The sequence below is a fragment of the Octopus bimaculoides genome, chromosome 7 (assembly GCF_046866305.1).
Source record: "Octopus bimaculoides isolate indiv1 chromosome 7, ASM4686630v1, whole genome shotgun sequence".
NCBI lineage: Eukaryota > Metazoa > Mollusca > Cephalopoda > Octopoda > Octopodidae > Octopus > Octopus bimaculoides.
The window spans coordinates 13,917,265-13,929,799 of record NC_142934.1 but is presented as its reverse complement, the minus strand read 5'-3'; the positions used below and the strand labels follow the sequence as shown (position 1 = coordinate 13,929,799).

The 12,535-nt window shown below is 35.4% G+C and overlaps 1 protein-coding gene across 11 annotated transcripts in view; it reads right to left on the bottom strand.

Annotated features, from left to right (window-relative positions):
- The window catches only part of LOC106871127 (C2 domain-containing protein 5), an 87,746-nt gene that overhangs the window by 61,993 nt on the left and 13,218 nt on the right, over positions 1 to 12,535 (bottom strand). For all 11 annotated transcript variants that reach the window (XM_089354811.1, XM_089354805.1, XM_089354808.1 and 8 more), the window contains exons 7-9: positions 12,370 to 12,525; positions 10,869 to 10,929; positions 9,850 to 9,975 (exon numbers count right to left, since the gene is read on the bottom strand). In XM_089354811.1, coding sequence (XP_089210937.1) covers positions 9,850 to 9,975; positions 10,869 to 10,929; positions 12,370 to 12,525 — 343 coding nt within the window. The remainder of the gene's footprint in view (positions 1 to 9,849; positions 9,976 to 10,868; positions 10,930 to 12,369; positions 12,526 to 12,535) is intronic.

Genomic DNA, 12,535 nt, shown 5'->3' with positions numbered 1-12,535 from the left:
TACACAAGCTAATGTATAAAAACCAATATAGAAATTTTGAAAGAAGTTTCTGTAAAACTAGTTTTTAGACATCGAATGGCTATGGGGTCCACTAGAATAACATAGTAATCAAAGGAGTCCAGAGGTAAAAAATGGTTGAGAACCCTTAGTTTTGACTCTAGTAATACTTAATTTTTTTTTTTTAAAGTCTGGTACTTATTCTATCAATCTCTTTTGCTGAACCACTAAATTACAGAGACATAAACAAACCAATACCAGCTGTCAAGCAATAGTGGTGAGGGTGAACACACACACATGTATGTATGTATGTATGTGAGAGGCTTCCACAGTTCTCATCTACAAAATTCATTCACAAGGCTTTGGTGTGCCCAGAGCTGAAAACAAGACGTTTGCCTAAAGTGCCATGCAATGGAATTGAACCTAAAACTCTGAGGTTGTAGAATGAGTTTCTAACACACAGCCATAAACGCATACATACATTTATACACACATACACATACAAATTACACAGACTGATAACAAGCAAACAAATTTCTATGCATGCCTACAAGCACACATAATTACCCACGCCCATATACACATGCATACATTTTAATGAGGACTAAATAGGCAAAAATCAGATATAACTTATAAATCTATTTTTGATCTAGTCATGTTTCTTTCTACATGAAAGACTTAATGATTTCAGCTCCCAAGTCAACCAATCAATAAACAATACTACTACTATTACTACTACTACTACTACTACTACTACTACTACTACTAATAATAATAATAATAATAATAATAGTATATTTCTACAGAATGGAACTATCAATAAAATATGAGGCTTTTCTCATCATCTTTTTAAAGTAATTTTGTGATATTCTTCATTCTTTTTCTTTTTTTATAGATCAGCTATTTATTGATAACTACCACCCTGGTAACCATTTTTCCCTATATATATATATATATATATATATATATATATACACACACATATATATATATATACATACACACACACATCTTGCCTCTGCTAACTTAACAGACAGGTTATAACTTTGCAGCCCATTCCAGTTTGTAATCAATTGTTTCCAGCCAAAGCAAATGTTACCACTGCCAAACCTACTGACCTTAATGAAACAGGCCATCATTTCTGAAGTTCAGTTTGAACAGAGAGTAAGCATGAAGGAAGAAGAGAGAGAGAGAGAGAGAGAGAGAGAGAGAAAAGAGAAGAGAGAGAAAAAGAAAGATAGATATATACAGACAGAGACAAATATATAGGCTGATTATACTTGCCAAATTGTGAGAGGCAGCAAAAATATATATATATATATATATATGGAGCACTGTTGGGTAACAGAATGCCAAAACTTGATTCTAACCAGAAATGTCCAAGCTGCCAATTAAAAATGCTGGACAACTGAGCCAAAATTTTCAGGTTCAATCCCTATGCAATGCCTATTATGCTTCTTCTGGGATAACTCATGTTATATTTTACGTATTATATAATTTAATGAATGCAGGAATTATACATGAGCTACTTCAAGTTTCATGTTCAGAAAGTGCTATATCCAGACACACTTATACAGGGTGGGGCAGAGAGGATGGACATTTTTGAAATGGCTATTACTCAGCACCCCGGGGGCACACACACACACATGTCTGACAGGTACCATTCAGTCTGTGATGTCTTAGCATTTTTTTCTTTTCAGATGAAGACCTGGCGCTGTGGATGATAGAGCATTGTGTTTGCCTACGACAGTTACGTGAAGAATAACAAGTCTATCACAGCAGTTCAGCATGAGTTTCGGTGCCACTTCAACATTGACTGAAGTCAGGCTGTTCCCACCTGTAACACACTATATAATGTTGGGGGAATGCACTTTGTACCCAAGGTACACTAATGAATAGGAGACCGGAGGGGGGGGGGGACCCCAAAATGGTACAAACCCAGGAAAATGTGTATATATGTATATATATATATATATACACACACACATATATATATATACATATATATATATATATACACACACACACATATATATATATACATATATATACATACATATATATATATATATATATACATATATATATACATATATATATACATATACACATATATATATATACATATATATATACACATATATACATATATATATACACATATATATACACATATATACATATATACATACACATATATACATATATATATCTATATATATATATATATATATATATATACACACAAATAATTTATATATAGACACAAATAATTTATATATAGACACACATATACATACAGACACAAGAATAAATATATCTCCTTATCAGAACTAGTCACAGTTCTCTCTCTCTTTCCATATATATTATACACACACACACACACACAAAGACCATGTTTGATTTTTTTTTGTTTTCTCATCGTCTCTTGGTTAAAAAGAGACGATGAGCAATGGCTAGAAGAATATTGAGTTTTATTTGATAACCAGTTGACCTAGCAAGCAGGGCCTCATATCAGTGAGGTGTGGGGGGACATGCATTGATGCTGTCGAGAGGTAGGCCCTGAAACAGTGCACATTCTCTCCTGATGACCTCATATACTACCTGGTTTCTAGTATGCAGAGCTTTCGACTGGTAGCACTTGTATGTGCAAGTTGTTTGCAAAATATAAATGACCAAGGGATTGTACCTAGAAAGTTACCATCCTAGGCACAAGTCTGGGCAAGGTAGTTAGTTTGTCATCCATGCATACCAGTCTCCCATCAATGTTGCCCAAAGGAAAGGCAAAAGCTGATACAGCTTGGCATGAGTAACATTGCAAATTATTTCTACAGCTAAGTGAACTGGACCAACATGAAATAAAGTGTCTTGCTCAAGAACACAACACAACACACAGCCTGGTCTGGGAATCAAACTCACAACTTCACGAGTGTAAGCCTGATGCTGTAACCACTAAGCCATGATAATAAAAGAATGATAAAATATTAAAGGAACAATCAGAAAACCCAGAAATCAAAAGATGAATTAAACAGAAAGGATGCAAACGCTTACTCATTAATCAAATAACAAAGAAGATAAAAAAGAAATTATTTATTAAATTTAAAAATAGCATGTTGCAATAAATCATTCTAATTCTTCCTACAATATCAATAAAATCAATCACATAATAGATGGTTCTTTGGTGAACTATATAGTCAGCAACAAACATGCCTGGCACAGCAATGAAATCTTGAAACCATCAGTTCTTTTGCATGTAGATCTAAACTTATTCCTGGCATTGGAAATTTGGTGAATTGATTTAGTCTTAATTGCTAGATAGTGAAGATAAATGAGAAAATCTCTCCCATTTAGTAATCGATCTTTTATCTTTTACTTGTTTCAGCCACTGGACTGTGGCCATACTGGGGCATGGCCTTGAAAGGCTTTTTTAGCTGAACAAATTGACCCCAGTACTTATTCTATCTGATCTCTTTTTGCCAAACCACTAAGTTATGGGGACATAAACAAACCAACACTGGTTGTCAAGTGATGGTAGGGGAGGAACAAACTCACACACACACACACACACACACGATGGGCTTCCACAAGGTTTCCACCTACCAAATCCGCTTACATGGTATTGGTTGGTTCTGGGCTATAGTGGCAGACATTTTCCCCAAGTGCTGCTCAGTAGGACTGAACCTGAAACTATGTGGTTGCAAGGCAAGCTTCTTAACCACACAGCCATATCTGTGCCTGTGAATAACTTTTATTCCAAGCTGTACTTGCACATCAGTCCATCATTGGATAGTTCTACCAATGTGTCAATCTTTTTTTTTTTTTTCTGAAGAGAGGCTGCTGCTAATCCCATGACTCAGCCAGTCTCCATTTCTGAAGAAATGGACACTATAAGTGGGTATGAGACATTCTGGCACAGCCATTTTGGCATCGCTGATTTGACACTGACTTACTTGACATCAGACATTTTAATATTTCTTTCATTCTCTCCTACTCCTTTCTCTCCCCCACCCCTCCGTTTATGAACGTAAATATATTTCTCTTCATGTATATACGAGAACAAAAAGGTGTTTATGACAATCGAGTTCAATTTATGAATAATGTCCTCTCTCCCTCCCAACCTTTCCCACTGTTTATCTCTGTGAACAAATTTCTCTTTACATGTATGAAGAGAAGGAAAGTGCTTATGTCAGTCATGTTTAACCATCTAGCATTTAAACTGGCCAGATCCGACCTCTCACGCTTACTTTACGATATTATTTTAAAAACAAACAACCACATTATTGAAATCTCTAAGCTTGAAGGTAACGCATGACAAATTTTTTATCAATGTGAATAAATAAGCATTACTTTTGAAAGAGAAATCTGAATGCTAAAAGGTTGATTAATGAATTGTAACCTCTTTCTCTGTCTTTTTATATCCACATGAGTATATTTCTGCACATGTATGTTCATGTGTATGTCTCCAAGTGCCAAAAAGCACAGTCGCTAAACAAGCTGGATGTCCAGCAGGTCATGCCAAATTGTCAACATTCAAACAACTGCACTCAATCATCTCATTTTAGTTTTTCAGTACGCAACACAACCAACTCAGAAAGGGACAGAGAAAGAATCAACTCCAGTACTTGTACTTCACTCGTACTTTATTGAATGAACTCCCAAAAGGATAAGATACGTAGTCACCCTCAACTTTGGTCAGATTCAACCTTAGAATACCAAAACAATAAGGGGGTGAATTGTTAGGGTGTCACATAGAATAAGTAACCATTGAAGTATACAAATAAGTTAGTGTACTTAATACATGGAGCATTATTAAAAAGCTAATAAAATTAGTCAGTAGATTAATATCATTTTCACTCTTATGTGCAGTACAATAGATAGCTTTACACAAGTTTTGATCTGATTCTGACCTCCTCCATATATCTTAGTGAATTCATCACTAAGTAAATATAAAATATCGTAAATTTACTGGTGTAAGAAAATAGCAATGCTAAGAGATGAAATAAATCAGTGATGTTATCTCTATGAAGAAAACAATATTAAATATACCTAAGTTAAGATATGTAATGTTGGGTGCATTAACTTTTTTTTGTATCAACTTGCATGAGGCTGTTCTGGGTCTATAATACAAACTCCTTGTTTTACAGTGACCTAAATTAATGTCTGTCATCAAAATTTCCTTTTAATTTATGCTTCAAACACCATATTAATAACAACAAACTTATTTTATTAAAATCTTCATTATTTTCGAAATGAACTGAAATAAAGTCAGTCAGAAATATCCTAAACAAAGGGTTGAACAGCTAACTATAGAAAAAAACATGTGATGAAAAATGAGTGTTGGGTCTCATGGAGGTGGCTGAGTTCCTTTTGAGCATTGGGTCTCACGGAGGCAATGACCAAAACCTTTGACATTATGTCATGCTTGAGAAGAAGACCCATCAAGCCGGGCAAAATCGTGGTCGTGGCAGATACTGGTGTCACGCAAATAGCACCCGTGCCGGTAGCACATAAAATCACCCATTACACTCTTGGAGTGGTTGGTGTTAGGAAGGGCAACCAGCTGTAGAAAACCATGCTAAATAATACTTGAGACTGGTACAGCTTTCCAGTAGGCCAGCCCAGTCAAATCATCCAACCCATGCCAGCATGGACAATGGACGTTAGATGATGATGATGAATGGTCCATACTATTTTCATTTTTCTGCTGATTACAACTTTCAACAGACAACTTTCAACATATTTTGGTTTTATTTTGACCCCCTCAATGAAACACAGATTTCACTGTAATTGTTGAAACAGTTTAACTGAATCACTAAGTAAATATGTATTTATCAAAATCAAAATCGCTGATGTGGCCAATGACAGTACCACTTGATTGGCACTCGTACCAGTGGAACATTAAAAGCACATCTGAGCATGATCGTTGCCAGGGCCACGGATTGGCTCCCGTGCCGGTGGTATGTGAAAAACATTTGAGTGTGGTTGTTGCCAGTGCCACCGGACTGGCCCCTGTGCAGGTAGCACGTAAAAAACACCATTTTGAGCGTGACGGTGCCAGAACCACCTGACTGACCCTCGTACCAGAGTCACATAAAAGCACCCACTACACTCTCGAAGTGGTTGGCATTAGGAAGGGCATCCAGCAGTAGAAACTTTGCCAGATCAGATTGAGCCTGGTGCAGCCTCTGGCTAACCAGTCCTCAGTCAAACCGTCCAACCCATGCCAGCATGGAAAGCGGACGTTAAACGATGATGATGATGATGATATCAGATTGTACATTTATTGATGTATGAAAATCAATAAAAAAATGTTATTGCACCTTGGGTGATTCATTTTGTCAATAAAAACACACACAATGGCTATATATCACTAACTTTTATTCCTATCAGGCAAGGATAGTGGACAGACAAAATCATTAGTGCACTGTTTTATTCTGGCTCTTTATGTTCCGAGTACAAAATCCCTTAAAGGTCAATTTTTGCTTTTCATTCTTCCAGGATTAATAAAATAAAGTACCAGTCAAGTACTAGAATTGACTTCAACAAGCTAATCTCATTCCACTCAAAAAGAAATTTGTGGACTTGTACCCAAAATTGGAAACAGTTAGCTAATTAACTAATCAATTAGCTAATTAACAATTCACTGAGTTGGTTCATCAGAGTCTTTTTGCCACTGTTTGCAACCTTCTCATTGATATGTCCTCATCTGCTCTACTTTTGTCACAAAGAGCTTGTGAAAGAAGTGCATGCCATTGATAAAGTCATAGACAGGACTCTAATGAATTGATTGATTGATTGATCAAACAATTGATTAGCTAATTAGCAAACTAGATAATAATAATAATCCTTTCTGCTGTAGGCACAAGGCCTGAAATTTGGGGGAGGGGACTAGTCGATTACATCAACTCAGTGTATCACTGGTACTTTATTTATCGACCCTGAAAGGATGAAAGGCAAAGTTGACCCTGGCAGAATTTGAACTCAGAACATAGCAATGGCAAAATACCACTTAGTATTTTGTCCAGCATGCTAATGATTCTACCAGCTCACTGCCTTCTAACTAGATAATAATAACAATCCTTTCTACTAAAGGCACAAGGCCTGAAATTTGTGGGGAGAGGGCTAGTCGATTACATCGACCCCCAGTACTCAACTGGTACTTAATTTAATGACCCTGAAAGGATGAAAGGTGAAGTTGACCTCAGAGGAATTCGAACTCAGATCATAAAGAGTGATGAAATACTGCCAAGCATTTTGCCTGGCGTACTAACAATTTTGCCAGCTTGCTGCCTTAATAATAATAATTATAATAATAATAATAATAATAATAATAATAATAATAATAATAATAATGGTTTCTGATTTTTGGCACAAGGCTAGCAATTTCAGGGAGTAAGTCAATTACATCAATGCCAGTGCACAACTGATACTTATTTTGTTGAGCCCAAAGGGATGAAAGACAAAGTGAACCTTGGTGGCATATGAACACAGAACATAAAGGCAGAAGAAATGCTACAAAGCATTTTGTCTGGCACGTTGATGATTCCATCAGCTCACTGCTTTTAATACTAATAATCCTTTCTACTACAGGCACAAGATCTGAAATTTTTTAGGGGAGGGGGCTAGTTGATTACACTGACCCCTAATGCTCAACAGGTACTTATTTTGTGAACTCTGAAAGGATGAAATCATAAATTGACTTTGGCAAAATTAAAACTTAGAACGCTAAACAGCTTGTTCAGCATACTCGGTTTTTCACCCACGATGATGATGATGATGATAATAATAATAATCCTTTCAATTGTGTGGGAAGGTAACTAGTCGATTACATCGACCCCAGGGCTTGATTGGTGCTTATTCCATTGACCCCGAAAGGATGAAAGACAAAGTCAACTTTGGCAGAATTTGAACCGTAAACATAAAAATGGACGAAATGCTTAGCAGCATTTTGTTCAGTGTACTAACAGTTCTATCAGCTCACTGCCTTCCACTGATAATAATAAGAAGAAGAAGAAGAAGAGAAATGTTTTTGTTTTTATTGACAAACTTACTCTACCAAGTTACAATAAATACCTCTTTTGACAGGCAATTTCACATCAAGTATCTTACAAATTAAGTATAAAAATAAAAATATTGTAAGATTTTAAAATTAAGATGTTTGTTCTATGCTGTATTTTACGCATCAAATATATTAAAACTAACTTAGCTATTGTTTGTTTGCTTTATTTTTTGTTGATGTGTTTGTTGTCAGATGGTGTTTCTGACTTATTTCATCTCTATACAAATATAGAGTGATTTAATCTCTATACAAGCATTTTTTAAATAAAGATACAGCATTTCCAACATTAACAGAAACACACACACACACACACACGTGCGCACATCTGTAAACATAATAAATCTTTCAAATAAAATAAACAGTCATAAGGCGCCCAACGAAAATAAATCAAGTTTATGTTTTGAAATTTTGCACATTAGATGTTTTTTTGAAGCCAGCATTAGACAAGACCAGGTAAGAATGAGAAAGCATTTGAAACAGGAAAGATGGGAATAAAAGCAGGCCAGAGGGAAAACATCTAGGGTAAAAAATGTGAAAATTAACCAGAAGCAAATTTCTTTAAGCAATAATCAATTGAGGCCAATATTAATAGTTCAATAAGCTTTTCTCGATTAGATCGCTAGGAAGAGATTATTGCAAATAAACAAACATTTATAATCAATATAAAATGGATTTTTTCCTTTTTCTTTCAATAATAAATCTGTTGCACAAAATCATATTTACATGAAAAATGACTAAACAAATAACTGTGTTAATTTAAATATTACAAAGCTACACTGTGAGTTAAATAAAAATGTAAATAGACTCCTCCCAGCCCACTGATGAGCAGAAAAAAAGAGAGGATCAAAAGATCAAAGGTCCTTCCTGAGCCATGGGCTCATAAGGCAGGTTTCCCAAATTCTGTGGCATATATATTTCCCCCTTAAAATGATGCCAGTCCATCACAGGATTACTCGGTTTTACCAGTTGAGTGGATTTGAGCAACATGAAAGGAAGTGTTTTGCTCAAGAACATAACACATTGTTGGTCCAGGAATCAAAATCACCATCTTATGATCATGGATGCAACAACTTACCCACTAAGACATGTGCCTGATGAGCAGAAAAAAGGGAAGGAGGGTACAAATCAATAGTACAAAAAGAATATGTTTACATTCTTATTTAACTCACAGTGAGGCTTTATCAATATTTGAATTTACTTCAGCTTTTTAAATTTACACTGTGTTGTGCATAAATAGATATTGTTTAACTGTTTTAATGTACTAAAAATAGAAGGTCAACAAAAAATGTATTTAACTGAAAACTATTTAACAAAACTGAAAAATCCTATTTACACAAATAACAAAAGAAAAAATATGGAAGAACATAAAGATGTTTAGAATAACTCATTTAAAAATGATATTCTATCATTATCATTGTATATCCTGAGATGGTTTTGAAGTGGTTGTTAAGTATTTAGAAAAGATTAACATTTTGATATAATTTTGATTTAGTTTCCAAAACAATAAATAGGATTCAAATACCACAACAGATTAATCTCCAGCTCAGGGAACTTTAAATCTAGTTTATTTGAGTATCAAAGTAACTGACTAGAAAATTTAGTGTTTTGTGTCCAAAAAATATTCTGATTACTCTTTCAACAAATTTTTCTTCCAATTACCACTTCTACAAACTTTCTAGCAAAAAGCTAAAAAAAAAAAAACTTGCTTTTAATGAATATAGAAAGTAAAAAAATAAAGGAAAAATATTAAATATGATTTCAAGTAATGTTTTTAAAATGTTCAAATAACTTACTCTTTGAAAGGTGAAAGCCCCATGGGAGATGTAGATAGCACTAAGGATTTCGATAATGTGACAGCTGTCCCAATAGCACGAACGACAATTCCTGATTCTCCTTCGAGGTCAAAGCATTGCCGATAACTGAAATTTTATAGACACAGATATCAATACAGACATACATAATGTACATATAAACATACACATATACATTCATATATACATCTCAGGCAACTACAACTCCCTACTTGAATGGGCCATGACACCACAAACCTTGACTTTAAAATGTTACATAAAAAGTACTGGTGATGGTGTCACATACAAATTTAGTACCTTTTGGAACTTCTTGCCTGTGCTACATACACTATACACACAGAGGCTTCCATACAATTTCCATCTACTAACTTCCCCATAAACCACAGGTCAGCCCAAAGCTGCAGTAGAAGATACTTGCCTAAGAGGCCATACAGTGAGACAGAACTCAAGACCATGTAATAACAAAGCAAGCCCATATCCATTAGAGAGTGGCCATGCTGGGGCACCACCTTGAAGAATTTCTAACAAACTGAATCAACCAGAGTACATTTTTTTAAAACCTTGCACTTATTCTATTGGTCTCTTTCGCCAAACCTCTAAGTTATGGGGACATAAACACACCAACTCTGGTTGTCAAGCTGTGGTGGAGGACAAACACAGATTCAAAGAAGCACACACACATATATATGACAGGTTTCTTTTTCTTTCAGTTTCTGCCAATCAAATCCACTCACAAGGCTTTGGTCAGTCCAAGGTTATAGTGGAAAACACTTGCCTAAGGTGCCACACATTACTGCATGGCACCTTGGGCGAGTGAACCCAGAACCATGTGGTTGGGAAGCAAACTTCTTACCACACAGCAATGTTTGCGCCTAATTCAGAACTTCGTTTACACAACATAACAAGACGGTAGTCAGTACATATAGATGTAGATAAAAAATAATTTATTAAGGAGATAAAAGAACATTATCACTGTTATAAGAATATAAACTGAAACCTACCCTATTACTGAGTTTCCACCCAGTTCAAGAACCTTCAAGCCAATTTTCCGTTGCAACTCTCCTAAAAAAAGATAAAAGGAAGTCATGAGTTAAATCATCAAACATACATATATATTGGGTTGTCCGGAAAGTTTGTGCCGAATTTTAAAGGAAAGAAAAAGGTCAATAAATACTTGGTATTACAAAGTTAAAGAAGTTATTTTAAATTCTCAAATGCAGGATAATGCTAATAATATAGCCTGAACAGGATAAACTACCCCTATTTTGCAGAAAAAAGTGTAGGCAGCCAGCTATGAAACTCGAACACACACCTCCGTCTTCTGAAAATTTAAGATGCATAGAAATCTCGCTTTATGAGACTCTATCATATGTTAAATTCAAATTACAATAAATGTAAACAAACAAACGAAGTTTGTTTTTAGAAGCGTTGAGATGTAATCAACCAAATATGAATCATTTTGTGGCACAATGCGTCTCCATCTTTCCTTTAACTTGAAAATACCCTCTTCCCAGAATTGAGGTGGTTTCATGGCAAATAAGTCGAAAGGTAAGCTACTATAAATCGGCACAAACTTTCCGGACAACCCAATATATATATACATATATACATACATGCATGCAAACACACAACTAGTATATGAATATACTCATGTTTACTTGTATATTTTGTCCAGCCATCAAATTATCTGTCTTACTGTCTGACCACCTGTCCATCCAATGGTTAACCTGACCATCTGTCTGTGTCTGTCAATCTATCTATTGGTTTGTCTGTCTATCACTTTATCTATTACTTGTTCAACTATCTGCCGAACTACTGGTGCAGTCTGTCCATCACCACTGCCAGCAGATCATCATCATAAACACGTTTCTGTCCTTACCACAAACAACTTATAACCATGAATATATCATGATATCGCCACCACAATCATAGCATTCAACTATAATATCCATCTTTAACACCATCATCATGATCATCATTATTAGCATGCTCTTCAAGGAGATTTTTTTCTCCTATGTATAGCACGACATAGTAAAGATACATGGCTCAGTGGTTACAGCATTGAGCTAACAATTCTGAGATTGTGAGTTTGTTTCCTAGATCATGCTGTGTGTTGTGTTCTTGAGCAAAACACTTTATTTCATGTGGCTCCAGTTCACTCAGCTGTAGAAATGAGTTGCAACGTCACTGGTGCCAAGCTGTATCGGTCTTTGCCTTTCCCTTGGACAACATCAGTGGCATGGAGAGGGGAGGCTGGTATGCATGGGTGACTGCTGGTCTTCCATAAACAACCTTGCCCAGACTTGTGCCTCAGAGGGGAACTTTCTAGGTGCAATCCCATGGTCATTCATGACCGAAGGGGGTCTTTGCTCTATTACTCTAATATTTTGGAAGAGTCAAATGCTTTCATCATTGGCCAGAGAAATATCAACTCAAAAGAAAATAACATTGAAGTCAAAGTTTTAGTGGATAGATTCAGTGGAATAAAAACAAAAAATTTACCTGATAGTTTTGAAAACAGTCTTTGTCTCGCTTCATTTGATGCTCTTGGAGTACGTAATTTATCAATCCATTGATATTCTGGATCATCGTTAACAACTAATTCTTCAACAAAACCATGAAGACTCTGTAGCATATATTTTTCAGGAACCGCAGGAGCTTTGAAAAA